The sequence below is a fragment of the Pocillopora damicornis genome, chromosome 9, assembly GCF_964200805.1.
Source record: "Pocillopora damicornis chromosome 9, jaPocDami1.2, whole genome shotgun sequence".
Taxonomy (NCBI): domain Eukaryota; kingdom Metazoa; phylum Cnidaria; class Anthozoa; order Scleractinia; family Pocilloporidae; genus Pocillopora; species Pocillopora damicornis.
Window position 1 is genome coordinate 9059834 of NC_142678.1, and position 16010 is coordinate 9075843.

The following is a 16010-nucleotide window of genomic DNA, read 5'->3' on the forward strand; positions in this document are numbered from 1 at the left end:
AAATACTCTTCTTCTCGTACGATGTAACTGGCTGTGGCTTTTCAGAAGCTGCTGTGTTTCTCATGTTGAAAGTGAATCGAACGAAGTAGAGCTGTTTTCTCGGGTCAGCTGGTTGTCGATGTTTCTAGTTAGGCTGATGTGCGGACTTCATCATGTGGTTGATTTGTTTACTCCTATGGGCTGCTGCCCTCACCAAACTTAACATACAAGACAGATAAAGTGGACCGGTTGTGCGCATTTCGGGAGGACTACTCCTCTTTAAAAATTATGATGGGACACCTCTCGTCTAGAGAAGGAAGCTTCTACGCTTCGGGAACAGTCTGGACCGGCGTGTTTTTTTGGGGGTTATTGATGACTTTGACGTAGTGTTGTTTTCATCCAATCCAAGGGAGAAATCCTCAGCCGTCATAGAGTGGTGTTTCTGCCGACCTCGAAGACCAAAATATTGGGTCACGGACCACCAGTGTTTGGACGAGTGTTTACAGACTTCCCTTTCCCGGCTTCTTTTTTTCTCACTCTTAGTCAGGAATAATTGAGTGTTTGCACTCCTTTTCTGTGAGGTATCGGTCAATTTCAGGAACTACGACACGAAGGCTATTAGGCTTGTAATCTTCCCCGTCTTTTTTACGAACTTTTGTGTAAAACGCCTCGAGAATTTTATCAAGGTCCTCCAGTTCGTGCTTTTTGATACTTTTCGTATAGCCGTTTTTTGAAACCCCAGACTTTTAGCCAGTGGCTTTTACTTTGTTGAGTTTTCTTAATTATTCATCAAACTTTTGTTTTAAATCGTTACTTTCTCGTAATCTGTCCGCCGTTTTGTTTTACTCTCGCAACTCTCCTGTCAAGCGATTTGATTTCAACTTTCTGCTCTCAATTTCAACTTTATTTGCACTCATTTTCACCTTTTTGCACCGTTTGGGATCAATTGATGTGCTCTCAACTAATGTGCATACTGACGTTTTTGCATGCTTATTAATAGATGGTTTGATGTTTAATATGGGAAGATATTTTGCTCCTCTGCTTGCCGGTCATGTACAAGATTCAAGGCTCGGTTGCAGAGTGTCCTAGGAATGACTAGTCTTGTTCCTCTCAAAAACCAGCATACCTAGCTCCGTCAACTTATTCCTTACTGCTTTGAAAACTGATTTACTAACAATCCAGTCACTGATGTGACCACACTTCTGCAGCATTGAATTTTCCACATCCACAGCAGATGCTTTCTCAATTTTCGAATCGGTAAGATTGTTAGGGCTGCATTATCTGCAACATATCTAATGTATTCTTCTGCCATACTCACTTAATTGAGCGTGACTATATTCTGTGAACCCGGTAAATACCTGACAGTAATGTCATAGAGTCGAAGGTCAATCCCCACAGAGGGGTACAATTTACTTGAGTAGATCACTTCTAAAGGCTTATAGTCAATTCAAGCTTAAAATGTTTCCACCTCACAGGCCAAACAAGCGCCAGTGCTTTCCTCTCTGTCTGGGGATATCTTCTTTCATGTGGTGTTAGACTTCGACTTGCACGATAACTTGCCTGAAAATGCCAGCATGCTCTTGAGCCAGAATAGCTCCTAATTCAATTGGACTACCATCAGCCATTGGGTCAATACCACGTGTAGACAGTGGGTATCCCATGAACTCTGCCTGTGAGATTTTGTACTTACACTTCTAAATATTCATGTACAGCCTCTTGTTTTGCAATCGCTCGAGCAACCGTTATGAATGATTTGACCTGTATTGAGACAAATTGACAAATGAAGACTTCTAGCTGCCGTCAGCTAATGTATAATAAGGTACCAAAACGTTTACTCACCTTGCCAACGTGTAAAATGGTCGACAAACAGGAACTGATCTTGCCAACTTGCCAAGGGGCACGTCAAAGAACCATTTGGACTGAGAACTACCAAACCACAAACTGCAAAGTGCAAAACGAAAGTCAAAACACGTGTGATTCCTTAGGGAAAATTTCGCGTGACCGGTTATAAGGAAACCAGAAACGAAACGGTCGCCACAAGACTGTAATGCTCACTTTCCGGCTCTTACTTGGTGTAGAAGACATAGTATACGTCACACTATTGTTTTCATTGCTTTCGTATTCCCGGTTGTGATGAAACTTTATTGTGATGTATATTGTGTCTTCTACACCAAGTAAAAGCCTTTCCCTTGTGAAACTCGCGGGTGCACTTCATTATTCTTGTGATGTCAAAAATTTTGCCAGTGGTTTAATGTTTATGATTCAAGGTACTGAAGCAGCAGGAGAAGTTGCTTGAGTGTCAGCAGGAATGGATGTCAAAAATTTTACCACTAGATATGGATTTGGGTAGGACTGTTTGTAATGTTGTAATTATTGCTAATAGAGTCAAATGTTGTTCATAATCAGTTTTGCACGGAAAATGTTTCTTTTTAAAGCCCTTTGATAGTTGTGTTCGTCAAAATTGGCCATGATGGAACCTACCTAAATAGGAAGCGCTGGCCCAAGCCATATTTTGATTTTTTGCATTGAAGAGGGTCAATCAGCTAGTCATTTGCTGTCCTTTGCACATTGCTGGACCGCTTATTTAGTAGGTATTTGAGAGATTGCTTCAGTGATTACCACATGGTGTAGACAGGCTGACAATGTATTAATTTGGCCGAGGGAAATTAGTTTGAGCGGCACAATTCAAGTTAAATTGAAAAACATTCACTGTCTCCTCCAGGACTTGCAAACTGGTATTATTAACGTAGCCCAAGATTGGAAAGCTGCAACTCGTTCCACCGCATGAAAGAAACGGTTCCCTCATGAGCTCAATTATGACAATTGTAGCTTAGGAAAAAACAAAACAACCCAAAACCAAATATTGTCTTCGTAACTTTAATCTGCAAGAACCACCTTATGCAGACTGCAAGGATTGGCTATAGTTTATTACTGTTATGATAGCTCAAGGAAGGTAATTTTCCTACTTAAGCTCCAAGTGTTTGTCATTGCTCAGTCATCTCTTTTTTTCTCTTGTTTTGCTTGTTCTCTTCTGGTGCTGTTTATTGCTTAAACAGTAACAGGAGAAAAAAGAGAGTTGCTCAATTCTTTTCATTTTCAAGACATGAACGTGGGACTTGTAATGTAGAGTCAAGTGCTTGCACCACTTGGCCATATTCCCCCTACATTACTTATTACTTTACATTACTACTACTACATTACTGTATCTTGCATTGTCTAATTTTAGTTGCAGATGCAGATATAGCAACATTCAGAGAAGAATGCGTTTCCTTAAGCAAATTCCAAACGCATGAAAGATACATGTATATGATGAAGAACGGTATGATAATAGATTAATAATCATGACAACATAGTGAAGAGGTACCATTCTATGGCTGTAACATTCGGATTCTGTTATCTTACTATGCCATTTCCAGCATTTGTATATTTCCCTTGAGTGGTGAACAACAATTAACTGTCAGAGATGATTAAAAGCAACCTATAAACCACTTCATTTGTTTGTTAGCAATTTGAAATCTGCAAAACTTTTTGTTGAGTGTCACATCTATCTTTTTCGTATTGAATAGTTATTTTGCAGCGCAAGAGTGTAGAAAATCCTTCTTGGTCACTAAAGGAAGAATCCATTCTTTTGTGGAACACTCTTCTCGGTACGATTGAATGTGAGTGTAGCTGAAGCGTTGTTTCTGTGTCTTGAATACAATATGACTTTAACCATTATTCCTGACATGTGTCACACGTTTCATCATGTCATGTAATAACTAGTCCTTGTATAAACATTCTTGATGACTTGCACAATTTTTTGGAAACCACTGGAATAAGCAATTTAGAGGTTCACATTTAAGTTCTTGAATTATCAAATCTAAGCGCGAGCATGCGACATGAACGTACAGAGTTCATTAATGTAACATTTCCCCTTTTTGGGATGAGATACAGTATCCAATCTTAACAAAATGATAAATGAAATCTAATATCGTTTCAGAGGCCACCACAAAAAAAAACAAAAGCAAATTTAAAACATGAGAAACTATAAGTCTTGTCTGTTCTCGGAACTAGTGTCCAAATGTTCAGAAAAGTTCAGTGCTGTCGTTTAGCTTGAGATAGGTTTTTAATAAGTCTCTTGAGCTTTGACCAGAAACAAGAAGATAGCGTTGTCTTCAAAGGAGTTAAAACTTTGGTCGTTGCTGGCTAACTCGAGGAGTGTTTGTCGTGCTGGGTTATATTAGCGTATTGGTACACGGTGGTGTTGAGCAAACCTTCGGCGTCTCTGGTGTTGCGTTCGAGGCAACATAGCAAATAGTGTACGGGATTTCAGGGGATTCCATTCAATCAGTATATGAGTTAAATATGTTAAAATTTGACGTTTTTTTTTACGCCAGGAACTTGCATAGTCTTGCAAAAGTGTTTTAATACAAGTTACTCTGCTTTTATCAGAAATCCAACATCTAACATTCTTAGTCCGTCTTTTTAATGGAGGATATTAATGCATCACGCTTGACTTTATCTTTCCCATTCAAAATGAAACTATAAAGAGTAGCTTTAGCCTCTTTAATCAGATCCTAAGAAATCAGTTTAACAGCTGATTTATAAAAGATTTTAAGGATTTCAAATTTTTTAACTTTTTGAATTCTTCCTAATAAAGAAAGGCCTCTCCATTTCCATGTATTTATAGATTTTGAGGATGTTATAAGCTTGTTAAACGTTTGTGAAGAGGGATAAAACATTATTTTCCTACCATTTATAGAGGGTGATTAATTGCTTTGAATCAGCAGTGAAATTTGTCGAAAACGTGGTACCGATTGTAAACGAGTGCAAAGGAGAGTTGACTGAGGTTGCTGGAAATTTAAGGGTTTTGTTCAACAGTTGGTGCCGAAAATTGACAGAACTGGGACTAAGGAATACTCCAAACTGTGCTAACCTAGCAGTGTATCTGCCGTTTGAGATGGGCAACGGTGGTTTCTAGCAGAGCCTATTCAGTGCCTGGCCCTAACAGTTTGTGACATATTGACGGCCATCACAGTTTGATTACGTTTGGTTTTGTTATACATAGTTGTATAGATGGCTACTCTCGTTAAGTTGTTTGTGAGTGTTCTACAAACAACAGAAGAGAGACCGTTGAAGGTCTTTTTATGCAGGGTGTTGAAAAGTATCGGTGGCCTTCTAGAATACGAACTGACCATGTAGGAGAAACGTGTTGGTGTTGGAACGCATGATTGCATTTCGAGGCCATGATCGTGGTTCTGCACTTCTAGAAACTTCCACTCCTAACCAGAGAATAAAGCATTTATGGCGAGACGTGTTTCGATAGTAAGTAGGTAAACTCTTTATTTAAAGAGTGTAGCGCTTAATAGCCAAAAGGGTAATAAACTTGTAGCCCTCATACAATACATACAATAATACTAAAACAAATATAGATATCAATAAGTAAAAATGAATACATTATAATAGAAATAAAAGAACAGCTAAAAAAATAAAAATCCTATAATAAAATCTAAAATAAAGAAGATCTCAAGGATTAAATGACAGAGTCAGGAAACCATAAAAAGGAACTTATTAAACTATAAAATGATTCGAACTCTGTTGGTTTGTGAGAAAAAAATTTGCCTCAAGGCCTTTTTAAAACTTTGTACTGATGTCTTTTGTCGTAAGTTGATGGGTAAACTGTTCCATAGTTCACATGTGGTAACAATGAAAGTTTTACCGCCATCTAATTTACGTTTAAACTTTGGGTATACCAAGTTATATTTTGTATACCTAGTATTACGAGAGCGAAGATCACTATTACGTGTTTAAAGGCAAGTAATATACTCAGGCGATTCTCCCCGTAGTCTCTTAAATGCGATTAGACATTTGAAAATTTTAGCCCCCTCGTAAAAAGGTAACCAAGTTAATGATCAAATAATCTGGCAGAAGAGGCCTTAGAATTAGCATCCATAATAAGTCTAGCTACACATTTCGGTTATTTCAGCACTCTACCTAACAGGTCGTTTTTATCATTGGTCCAAACAACAGCTACATAATTCAATACGGGTCTTATCATGCTTTCACAATAGAAACGTCGTTGCTTCATGGGAAAGTATACTCCGAATTTTCTTAATATGCCGATGCTTTGAGAAAATATTTTAGAAACATTTTCTACATGAGAAGAGCAAGACAGTGCGCTATCAAGTTTTAAACCTAGCAAGTTGGCATTTGGGACATAATTATGTGAACTCATGCTGTTAAATAACACGTTTCTGTCCATCTTCGAGCTGAGAAGTTTGCCGGTATCAATTAACGTTTTCGTTTTGTCTATGTTACGAGGTAGCTTGTTGGTTATTGGCCCATTTGGTGACCCCAGATACAGATGTATTCAGCAAATCGTGGAACTTTGCGGTGTCTTTATAGTTAGCAAATGATTTTAAATTGGTATCATCTGGAATATATCTGTTTGAGAAGATAAAACGTAGAAGCAAGTCGTTGGTAAAAAGAATGAACAGCAACTGGCCCAGAATACTTCCCTGAGGGACGCCATGCTCCATCACAACAGATTCAGAGTCACTCCCAACAATAGAGACAACTTGTTGCCTATTCATTAAATCGGATTGGAACCACGATAACGGGATATTAGCCACACCATAAGCCCCGAGCTTCATAAGCAGGATTTTGATGCTCTACCATGTCGAAGGCCTTTCGAAAATCTTTTTTTTTAATTTGAAATAGCGTGGAAATTGTTCACAATTCCCACAAGTTTTTGTTTGTTCACATCAGATGGTTACCACTAGGCTGGCTTGGCTTGCAAATAGCGAAGAGCTAATCGCGGCAAGCCAGACAGTTGACAAATAATTTTACACAATTTTTTACAATAAATATTCACATACAATTACAACATGTAGACATTAATCTTCGTGCTTACAAACACTAGGTATTAGGATAATGTGTAAAGAGGAAAACTACAGACTAAACATAATTACAGTTAGTAATTAATCTTTCATCTTATTAATTAGAGTATCTTTGTCGACATAGGAGTTTTCAGTTTCTAGAATTTCGATTAATTTTGTTCTAATGGATTTTTTAAAAGAGTTCTTGGATGAGTTTTTGAGACTAGTTCGTATCCAATTCCAGATTTTAAGGCCAACACGTGAAAAGGCCTTACTTTGAACATCAAGTGCAGATTTTTTTGGTATAAAAATGCTCAAACGTTGATATGCGTGTGCTGTAAGAGTGAACGCTGGTAATTCTAGAGAACAAATTCGAAATATTTATCGGTGCAGAACTAGTTTTGATGTCGTACATTAAATTAGCAATTTTTTCATAATATTGGAATTCTAGCGGTAGAAGCTTTGCTTTCAAGAAAAGGGGTATTGCATGCTCCCTTACTGGAGCAAAGTGAATAAGACGGAGTACACGTTTTTGAAGAATATTATTTAACAAGATCTTAGATGCAGCTCCCCAAGAGGTTAATCCATACGTTATAGAAGCTGCAATGAGGGACTTATAACTTCGCAATTAGACCCACAGTTTTTTTACTTATTTTTGTTGTAAGAGTATGGATATGGTTTTTCCAACTTAGATTTTCATCAATCAATAACCCAAGATATTTGATGCAATTCTTACGTTCAAGGGTAACATTCTTAGTTTCTTCATTGTCAAAAATATTATGTTGTGACAGGTAATTAAGTCTTCTTCGGTATGGGCGGAAAATAACAAAGATTGATTTCTTTCTATTAAGTGTAAGTTTATTTGCGGTTAGCCAATTGAATAGGTTGTTCAATTCAATATTTACAATTAATTCCTATGTCTTGAGATTTTCGTGAGAGTATAGGACATTAGTATCATCTGCAAAAAGAAAAAATTTAAGTTTCCTGGAGCAATACTGAATATCACCGACATATAGCAAAAAGAGGAGCGGCCCTAAAACGGACCCTTGGGGTACACCACAGCTAACTACTTCTTTATCCGAAATATGAGAGTTAATCTCAGTCGTTTGAGTACGATATGTTAAATACGAGGAAAACCACTGATTGACAATTCCTCGAAAGCCGTAATAATTAAGTTTATCAAGTAATATTTTATGGTCCACCGTGTCAAAAGCTTTCTTAAGGTCGATGAACACCCCACAAGAAAAAAGTCTTTTATCCATATTGGTACGGATGGATTCCACCATGTCAAGTATAGCATGTTCAGTTGAATGTGCTTGGCGAAAACCATCTTGGGAGGAGGATACTTGTTGGTGTTTTTGTATGGAAACTTTCATTCTGTTGTACATAATTTTCTTACAAATCCTGTTGAAGTTTTTCAGTAATGAAATCGGTCTATAATTGCAGGCATCTGTTTCATCATCAGCTTTGTAGACGGTATAACTTTAAACATAATCAGTTTAGAGGGGTATGCCCCTAGACTGACAGACTTGTTGAGAAAATTTGCAAGGACAGGGGATATTATGTCACAAGAGCGTTTAAGAAGTTGTGTAGGACAAGAATAAAGGCCAGATGACTTATTGTTCGGTATGGATAAAATTTCAAGCTTCACTTCATGTGGAGTAACAGGTTTGAGATAGAATGAGGTGTCAGGTGATTTGGAGTTACAGAGATAGTCCGTACAAGGATGCTTAGCTTCAGGCAGTTTGGTTGCTAAGTTATTACCAACAGATGAGAAATACTTATTTACAATGTTAGGTATACGCAATGGGTCATTGATAACACTATTATTGCTTTGTGGATCCTTAAGTTTATTGATTGGCTTAAGGTTTCTTTGCCGACGATTGAGTAGCACATTTATAGCTTGCCATGTTTTCCGCATATCGTTTAAGTTGTTGATGAAGAGATGTAATTTCCACTATGAAAATTTGCATTTATCGCAAAGTTCTGTACTGAAGGCATCATCTTACTTCTAGTGCAGTACTGCATGAATTGCATCAACCTGGCACTTGATGACTGGTCAACAAATCTGGTTATCATCATCTTGGTTTCTTGTTATTGGTCACACAATCCATCTGGATATTTGAAACACTCTTTAACTGTGGCTGGTGTCAGCTCAACGGGTTTTAAGGTGAACACACTCAAACAGATATGGGTGCTCTGACATTACATCAAGGACAGCATGGGTAATCAGTCCCTTTTTCAGCTGATCCAACACCATTTTTCGTTTTGAAATGACCTCATACAAAACTATTGATTGGATTAGTTTCCCTTTTATAGACATCTGAGATAAAATCTGACATTAACATCAATGTCCAAACAGAATGCAATACAATTCTCTTCAATTGTAGCAAAAAAATAAGAAGGCACTTAACTGGCTTCAAACCAATCAACTGAATAAAGTTGGCAGCAAATTTAGTTTGTAACCATATATTCTTAATGTGAATGACTATTAAATGACGTGACTTACTTGAGATTTACTTTCTGGTCCCATTATAATCATTTAATGATATATAACTGTCATACATGTACCATCTTGGAAAATTTTCTGATATATCACAGCTACTGTATAACCATCCCGTAAACAGTTCCCATTAGGCTCAAGTCCTTCTTTGATAGCGGTATAATCTCTTAGCATATGTAACAGGACACCTGGAGATTTCCGCATAGCTTTTGGTATCTCGTAATCAAAAGAATGAATAATATAGTTTTTGCAATGGCAGGGGTGACATGCGTGACAGAGCAAATATTTCAAATGTATTAATGTAAATTTTACCCGCAAAACACTTGTCTCCACAATTAGCCTTCAGATTAATTACTTCACCATTCTTGGCTAGCTCTCCCAGTTCATCATCACCAGTGTCAGCCATTAGCCTTGAATGAATTAGCAGAAATAGTCTGGTCTTACGAAAGGGAATCGCTTCTTCAGTATCTCTGTTATGCTCTCTCTGATTTCGCTTTCCGACTGGCCTATTCCCAGCTCAAAATATCCTTTCAGTAGAATCATGTTGTCGGTAGCTGCGTAATCAGGAACAAAGTCATTTTCATCGAGATCTCCCGGCTTGTCGAGGAGATGAACAGCTTTTGGGCGGAACTCGTTTCATTTGTTTCTTTTTGTTTGAGGCGGCATGGATGATTTGGTGCAGCTGCAGGCCTCTTTTTTTTCCCTTTTGAAAAGAAGGCTAAGAAGAAGGAATCGGGGTGGCAGTGGCGGGAAAAGATTCCATCTCTATTCATGAGCGTTATGATCGGGGACTGGGTCCGTAATATAGCGTATTTAACTGGGGACGGGATGGAGAATTTGTTGAATGAAGATATTTTGAATGTCCGGGAACTTTCAAACACTTCACAAATGAAGGTATGTTATTAAATAACTAGGCATGGTAGAAGTTGAATAACTTTTTGTTGATCAACAACGATCAATTTTGTAAATTAAAATTAAATATAGCTATTGAAGTTGAACAAATATTGTTGTTGAATGAAAATAACTTTGGTTGAATATGAAATAAAATGCTTAAAAAAAACTATAAATTGTGGAATAAAAATATATATTGTCGAATATAAATATAAGTTGCTGAATATAAATTTGCAAGTTGTTGAATTTTGCAACATTTGGCTAACCATACCAAAATGGGGTGCAGCATGTGGTTGAAGTGCAATTGTATTCCGTGCTGTGCTATCTCATCAATTACTCTCTCCTTGTTCAAACCCTTAAGCGCCTCATATCTCTTTCTCTCTCTATCTCTGCTCCAACAAAGTTTATTCCGTTTTCCGATCAAACTTTGGCTGGTCCCTCCCTCCTGTTACTATTCTTTGCATTGTCATAAGGTAAGCATCAGTTTCCAGGTTGTGGGTAATTTCTCTATGTAGAGCAGGTTTTTCCGTTTCGCTTCACGCTTTAAAATGCTTGATTCGAAATAAACCTCACTGGTATATGCAAAGAGGCGCATGGAATATCCAAGTCGCGGCTTCGATAAATCTGCCATTATAGATGGTTGAGGCTGCGCCCTTCTCCATCGGCAAGTGCGACACAATGTGTGCTTTAGACTGCCAAGACTTAGACTGCAAGTGTAAACTCAAAATAATGAACATCATGCAATTCTTGTCCCCATTTCTTGTATTGTTGATTTGTGAGAAGTAAATGCATGAAAGGATTTATGGTGGTAGAGTGCCATATAGGCATAGTCATAAGCAGCCATGTTTTAAAGCACTTTCCGCTTCAACTATCATTTTAGCGCTAGGATATATGCAACCTTCACAATATAGTTATTGAGCATACCAACTTATAAATTCTTGATTTAAAGCACATGTGTATACCATTTCTCGGCAGATCTAACCATGGTAATTCAAGATGGAGAGCCTTCGTTGCCATTTCCAAAAGGGATGTACCTTGCTTGCATTAGGAAAATTCAAGGTAACCAGGATTTTCAGAACTAATACATGTTTAAAGAGGGGGAATATGGAGTTAAGATTTTGGAGTATCTGGTATTTGGAAAAAGGTTTTTAAACATACCCTGTAGCCAGCACTGGGTAGATAAATTATCAAGAATAGCTGCTTTCATTTCACAGCGTTTACTTGCGGACTTTACTAATGCCACTTGTTCTGCTGTGGATCATAGAAGAGCTGCTTCTTGAAATATTCCACTGAATACCTAAGGTACTCCTCTGCCATCTGTTCTTGCTTCACCGTGGAACTCCTAAAGGTCCTTTATGAATGAGAAGGAAGTCATTGAAAAAAAAAATTGTAGTTAATTTCCTCTGCTTTGATTATAAAATAGAGGAATTTTGAGTCACGTGTTTTCTTCCATGCACCCTCGGACAATCCTAAGCTTTTCTTTCGTGTAATTACATTTTAATTACAGTAAAAACATATTTGAATGTCATCAACCGCTTTATGATTGATTCCTCTTAAACAAAGAATAGACAGTAGGGAGTCTACATTAACAAAGCTGTTGTTACTTATTCAGGTAGGCTGTGCTTCTCCTTTGGCTTAGTGTCGGATACTATGGTGTCACCTTCCCTTGTTTCTGTTGGCCTTCTAGAACAGCGGTATCTAGTTTGAGTAGCCTGTAAATTAAGATGTATGACATTCTTCGCTGCTGTGTCCGTCACATCAGAAAATTTGGATCAATAAAATTAGGCTATGGAGATCATTTCAAACTTAAAGAAGCAAAATGAATGATAATAAGAAAAAGGATTTACATAGCACCAGTATACTGATGTTAAAAGGCACTTTACAACACCAGCGAAAATCTAAATTAAAACTCCTAAAAAGAAACCGTCTAAGACTAATTACATAAGGCTCTTTTAAAAAGAAACGTTTTAACTCCCTTCTTAAGAAAGGACACTCACAAATTGTTTCAATATCACATGGCAAAGCATTCCTTAGTTTTTGAACTGCCACAGAGAAGGATTTTGCGATGTGTTTTCTTGTTGTGCGACAGAGTAAACAGAAGATGTCTGGATGATGAACGTAATTGAGGCGATGGAGTACAGGGTGTAAGCATATCGCGTAGATACGACGGTGCCAAGTTGTTGAGTGCCTTGTAGGTTATGAGTGAAAATTCCACAGTGATTCACTGGAAGCCAATGAAGATTGGATAGAATGAGTGTAATATGCTTTCTTGTTATTGTGATGAGGCGAACTGCGGCGTTCTAAACGTGCTGTGCTGGTGTAGTTAGTAGAACATTGCAGTGATCCTACTTTGAGGACACAAACGTATGAACAAATAGTTCAGTGGTGGTCGGCATCAGGTACGTCCTGATATAGCTGATGTTTTGGGGATGGTAAAACGAACATTTAAAAATATATAAATAATCTTTATTGAGGATACCAGGTTCACAAAAAGTGGTTTACACGGAGATCCTCTCTATATAATAATACTGGTTAATATTGGGAACGTTGTTATACTGCTACTTTAGTCGTCTGTTTATCTTCGCGCACAACTGGATAATGGGGTAAATAATGAACGTGACCAACTTTGACTGGTATGTCGGAATTGACATCGGAGATAATTCCTTGCGAAGATTGCTCTTCGATGGTGCAATTGTACTCTTCAAACAATCCAGGATTCTTTCTTAGACGTTTTAGAACAGAAACCAAACGAGGAACGGCTTGGGCACAGTTATCCGGTAGTAATGCGTGCTGTTCTTTTCAAGGAAGAGCGACTTTATAGCAGCCGTTGTTAAAATGAATAGTGTCCAAGAACTTCTTATGCACTGTCTTTTTTTGTGTTGACACACCGATAGCTTCTAACTCCCAGAATTTTTCACTTGTTCCAGCAGCGGATCGTAAATTCTCTTTTCGGTAACAGTGTCGTCACATGAGGAGGTGTCTAGCCGCAAGGTATGGCATGTGACTAAATGATCATCAGTATCTGAACCTGTTTTTTGGGGCAAAGGACTAGATAACACCCATTCAAGACTCGTCATCATCGCCACAGATCCTGATTCCCCCCGTTTCGTGTCTCCAGTGAAGAAAGACCAATAGAAATCGTTGCCAATTAAGACACATACTTCTAAACCACAGTCTTCGGATGGTTGATCTGCAAGTTTCATGTCTGCCAGATGACTTTATGATTGTTAAGCAAACTGTACGGCTTGATTCGTCAAAGGGCCACAGATAAGAGGGACGGTATGAGCTGTCATCTGAACGTCTGAACTTTGACTCGAGCCTCTGACACAGAATTTGACAATGCCACACTCTCTTAAGTCTTCGTTTTCTTGTTCAAACGTTTTGATGAGCAGCTTCTCTTTTCTCCTCGGGAACAGACCCAATTTTTCTTTCGCTCGTTCGGAAATGTAGCTCCGCTGGCTGCCACTGTCAAACAGAATGCGCACAGTTACAGCAGAATGAGGTTGATGGATCCGTGACACAGAGGCGTTGGCCGTTTGCAGCAAAATTGGCGTGTTTTGAGTCCACGTACACCGTTGTACAGGACTTGTTTTCTCGGCGATTTAGTTGGTTGTTTTTGAGCTTTCGTTCCAGTAAATTTGGTACTCCTTTGTTTGCAATTAAAAAAAAGTTTTGGAGTTTCTATTTTAGCCAAATGTTGTGGTTCATTTAACACGTTTAATACACATTTTCTACGGAATTTGGACTCTAGGCTCTTTTTTCGTTAATGGATTTCATACATTAATTCGAATTGATAACTTCCACCAGAAGGACTAGGTATTTTTTGTTAGTCTACTTCCTGTAATGAAGCCAACATATACTACCTGTTTGTTGCTGTTTGTCTAATGATGCATCCAGCTTTAACCAACGTTTAATTCATAAGTTTCCTAGTACTGACAATATCTTAGAGTCCACATATCGGTGAAATGAAGCCCCATGTATTAGCATGCGATTATCTATATGTAATAATATTGTAGCAATAGTACTTAACAATGAAAAGATAAAGTGATACAAGTAATCCTTATTGATAACCGGCTTTCTAAATCTTCAGATATGTCTCTGGTAATGGAGGACTATTCAGAGTTTACACCTAGAATGGAGGAGCTCGTGGACTCTCTGATAAAATGCTTACTTCAGTGGCAAGGAGTACCTTTGGTATCCTAACCAACTTATATTATATTCTAATTCTCGTTCTTTTGAAGTGCCTGAGTGTAGCTCTTAAACAAACCTTGATTACGAATAATTGCCTTAACAAGGCTAAAGAGGATAGAAGAATAACGGTTGAGTATTTAATAAGTGAGGTGATTTTGGAGCTTAAATAATTAAGCAGATAACAATGTTCTTTTAAATCATTATCTTACAAAATATTTGTAAAATAAGGTGGAAGAGGCTAAAAATTAAATAGGCTGTAAGGAAAGATGTTTAAGTAGTTAAGAAGTAAGGTGATTTTGGAGCTTAAATAATTCAGCAAATAACAACGCTCTTTGACATCATTATTTTGGAACGGTTTTTTAGATTACCTTTTATTTGCGTAACAAATTGTTAATTTCTGAACCGATCTTGTTAGGATGTGGAAACTTTTTGTTCATCTGATATAGGTATAGGTAATAACATGATTTCGAGTGTAATTTGGAGTAAATTTTTAAAAAATAAGAAAAGTAAGTTATGCATTGCCTTTGATGAAGTGATTTTTACCTTGCTTTTCCATATACTCTTTCAGAGTTTTACATCTGATGACATAAGAATAATCTTGGTATCATTCGGATCCTCTCCTGCCTTGAGAGACCTGTGTTTATCAAAACTGGCATGGGCTGTGCAGAACGTTGGTTCCTCTCTTAAAGTGGTTGCTAAGGGTGGGTGTTTTTGTCAGTTAAACACAACATGAACGATGATATTTTTTAAAGTAATTGTGTAATAGCGCTGTGATGCATCCAATGTCCGAAGAGAAATAGTAATATTCCATGACTTCTGATCGTCCAGCCGAGTTAATTTCTTATGAGGAATATTAACAGAGACTGAATGATAGCAAAGATTGCAAGAATACAAAATTGTGTTGTCATGGATCATGTGTCCATTCTGTAATTGCTTAAATTAAAATTAACTATTTTCTAATTATAATTCCAGGAGATTGTGAGTTACATGGCAAAGTTATGACCTACCAGAATGTTTTTCATGTGCTTCTTGCTCTTGAGGAGATACTGAGGGGAACTTTTGTGAAGAAGGAGACTTTTTCTGAGACAGGTGTTACTTAATTCTCAGTGATGATCAAACTGGAAATATTTATTTTTTCCGTAATGGTAAACTTGCTTATTTTTGTATTTTATTTTTTTTCTCTCCACAGTTTCCTCTATCTATCACAATCTTAATAGTTCACTTAGGCATGTCTCGAAGGCCTTCCCAGTCTTTGCCCACTTCGTCTGGAGATTGCTATTGTTGTTGTCAAGACATCCCTCTTTTTCAGAGCAAGAGGAACAAAAGTTGCTTTCAGACTTAAGGAAAAACTGATGGCTATTTCTACTAAATTAAAAGTAGAATCTCGGTGGCGTGGTTCCTTTACCTCTGTTTTCATTCAACTATGAATAAACGTTCATTTAAGGCGAAGTTTGTTGTTTGTATTTTCTCTTTAAATGAGAGTATGCCGTTGCCCAAATCCCTAAACTTCTAAAAGGCTTCACAAGTCAGTAACGCTATCAGTAGCCTTTTAATTACCTATTTCCCTTTAAATTCCACATACGCTCTAA

The 16010-nt window shown here is 37.6% G+C and overlaps 1 protein-coding gene and 1 pseudogene across 5 annotated transcripts in view; one reads left to right on the plus strand and one right to left on the minus strand.

The window, feature by feature from the left end:
* LOC113667646 (meiosis-specific protein MEI4-like) overlaps positions 1 to 15870 on the plus strand; it is a 51733-nt gene extending 35863 nt beyond the window's left edge. For 2 of the 5 annotated variants that reach the window (XM_089182002.1, XM_089182001.1), the window contains exons 4-11: positions 2247 to 2325; positions 3206 to 3298; positions 3546 to 3638; positions 11206 to 11289; positions 14321 to 14424; positions 14990 to 15122; positions 15394 to 15510; positions 15611 to 15870. In XM_089182002.1, coding sequence (XP_089038128.1) covers positions 2247 to 2325; positions 3206 to 3298; positions 3546 to 3638; positions 11206 to 11289; positions 14321 to 14424; positions 14990 to 15122; positions 15394 to 15510; positions 15611 to 15774 — 867 coding nt within the window. In that variant the 3' untranslated portion in view covers positions 15775 to 15870. The remainder of the gene's footprint in view (positions 1 to 2246; positions 2326 to 3205; positions 3299 to 3545; positions 3639 to 11205; positions 11290 to 14320; positions 14425 to 14989; positions 15123 to 15393; positions 15511 to 15610) is intronic. The other 3 variants (XM_089182003.1, XM_089182005.1, XM_089182006.1) reach the window with 3 other exon arrangements.
* Positions 12986 to 14207, minus strand: LOC149039994 (uncharacterized; annotated as a pseudogene).
* Positions 15871 to 16010: the final 140 nt, after the last annotated feature.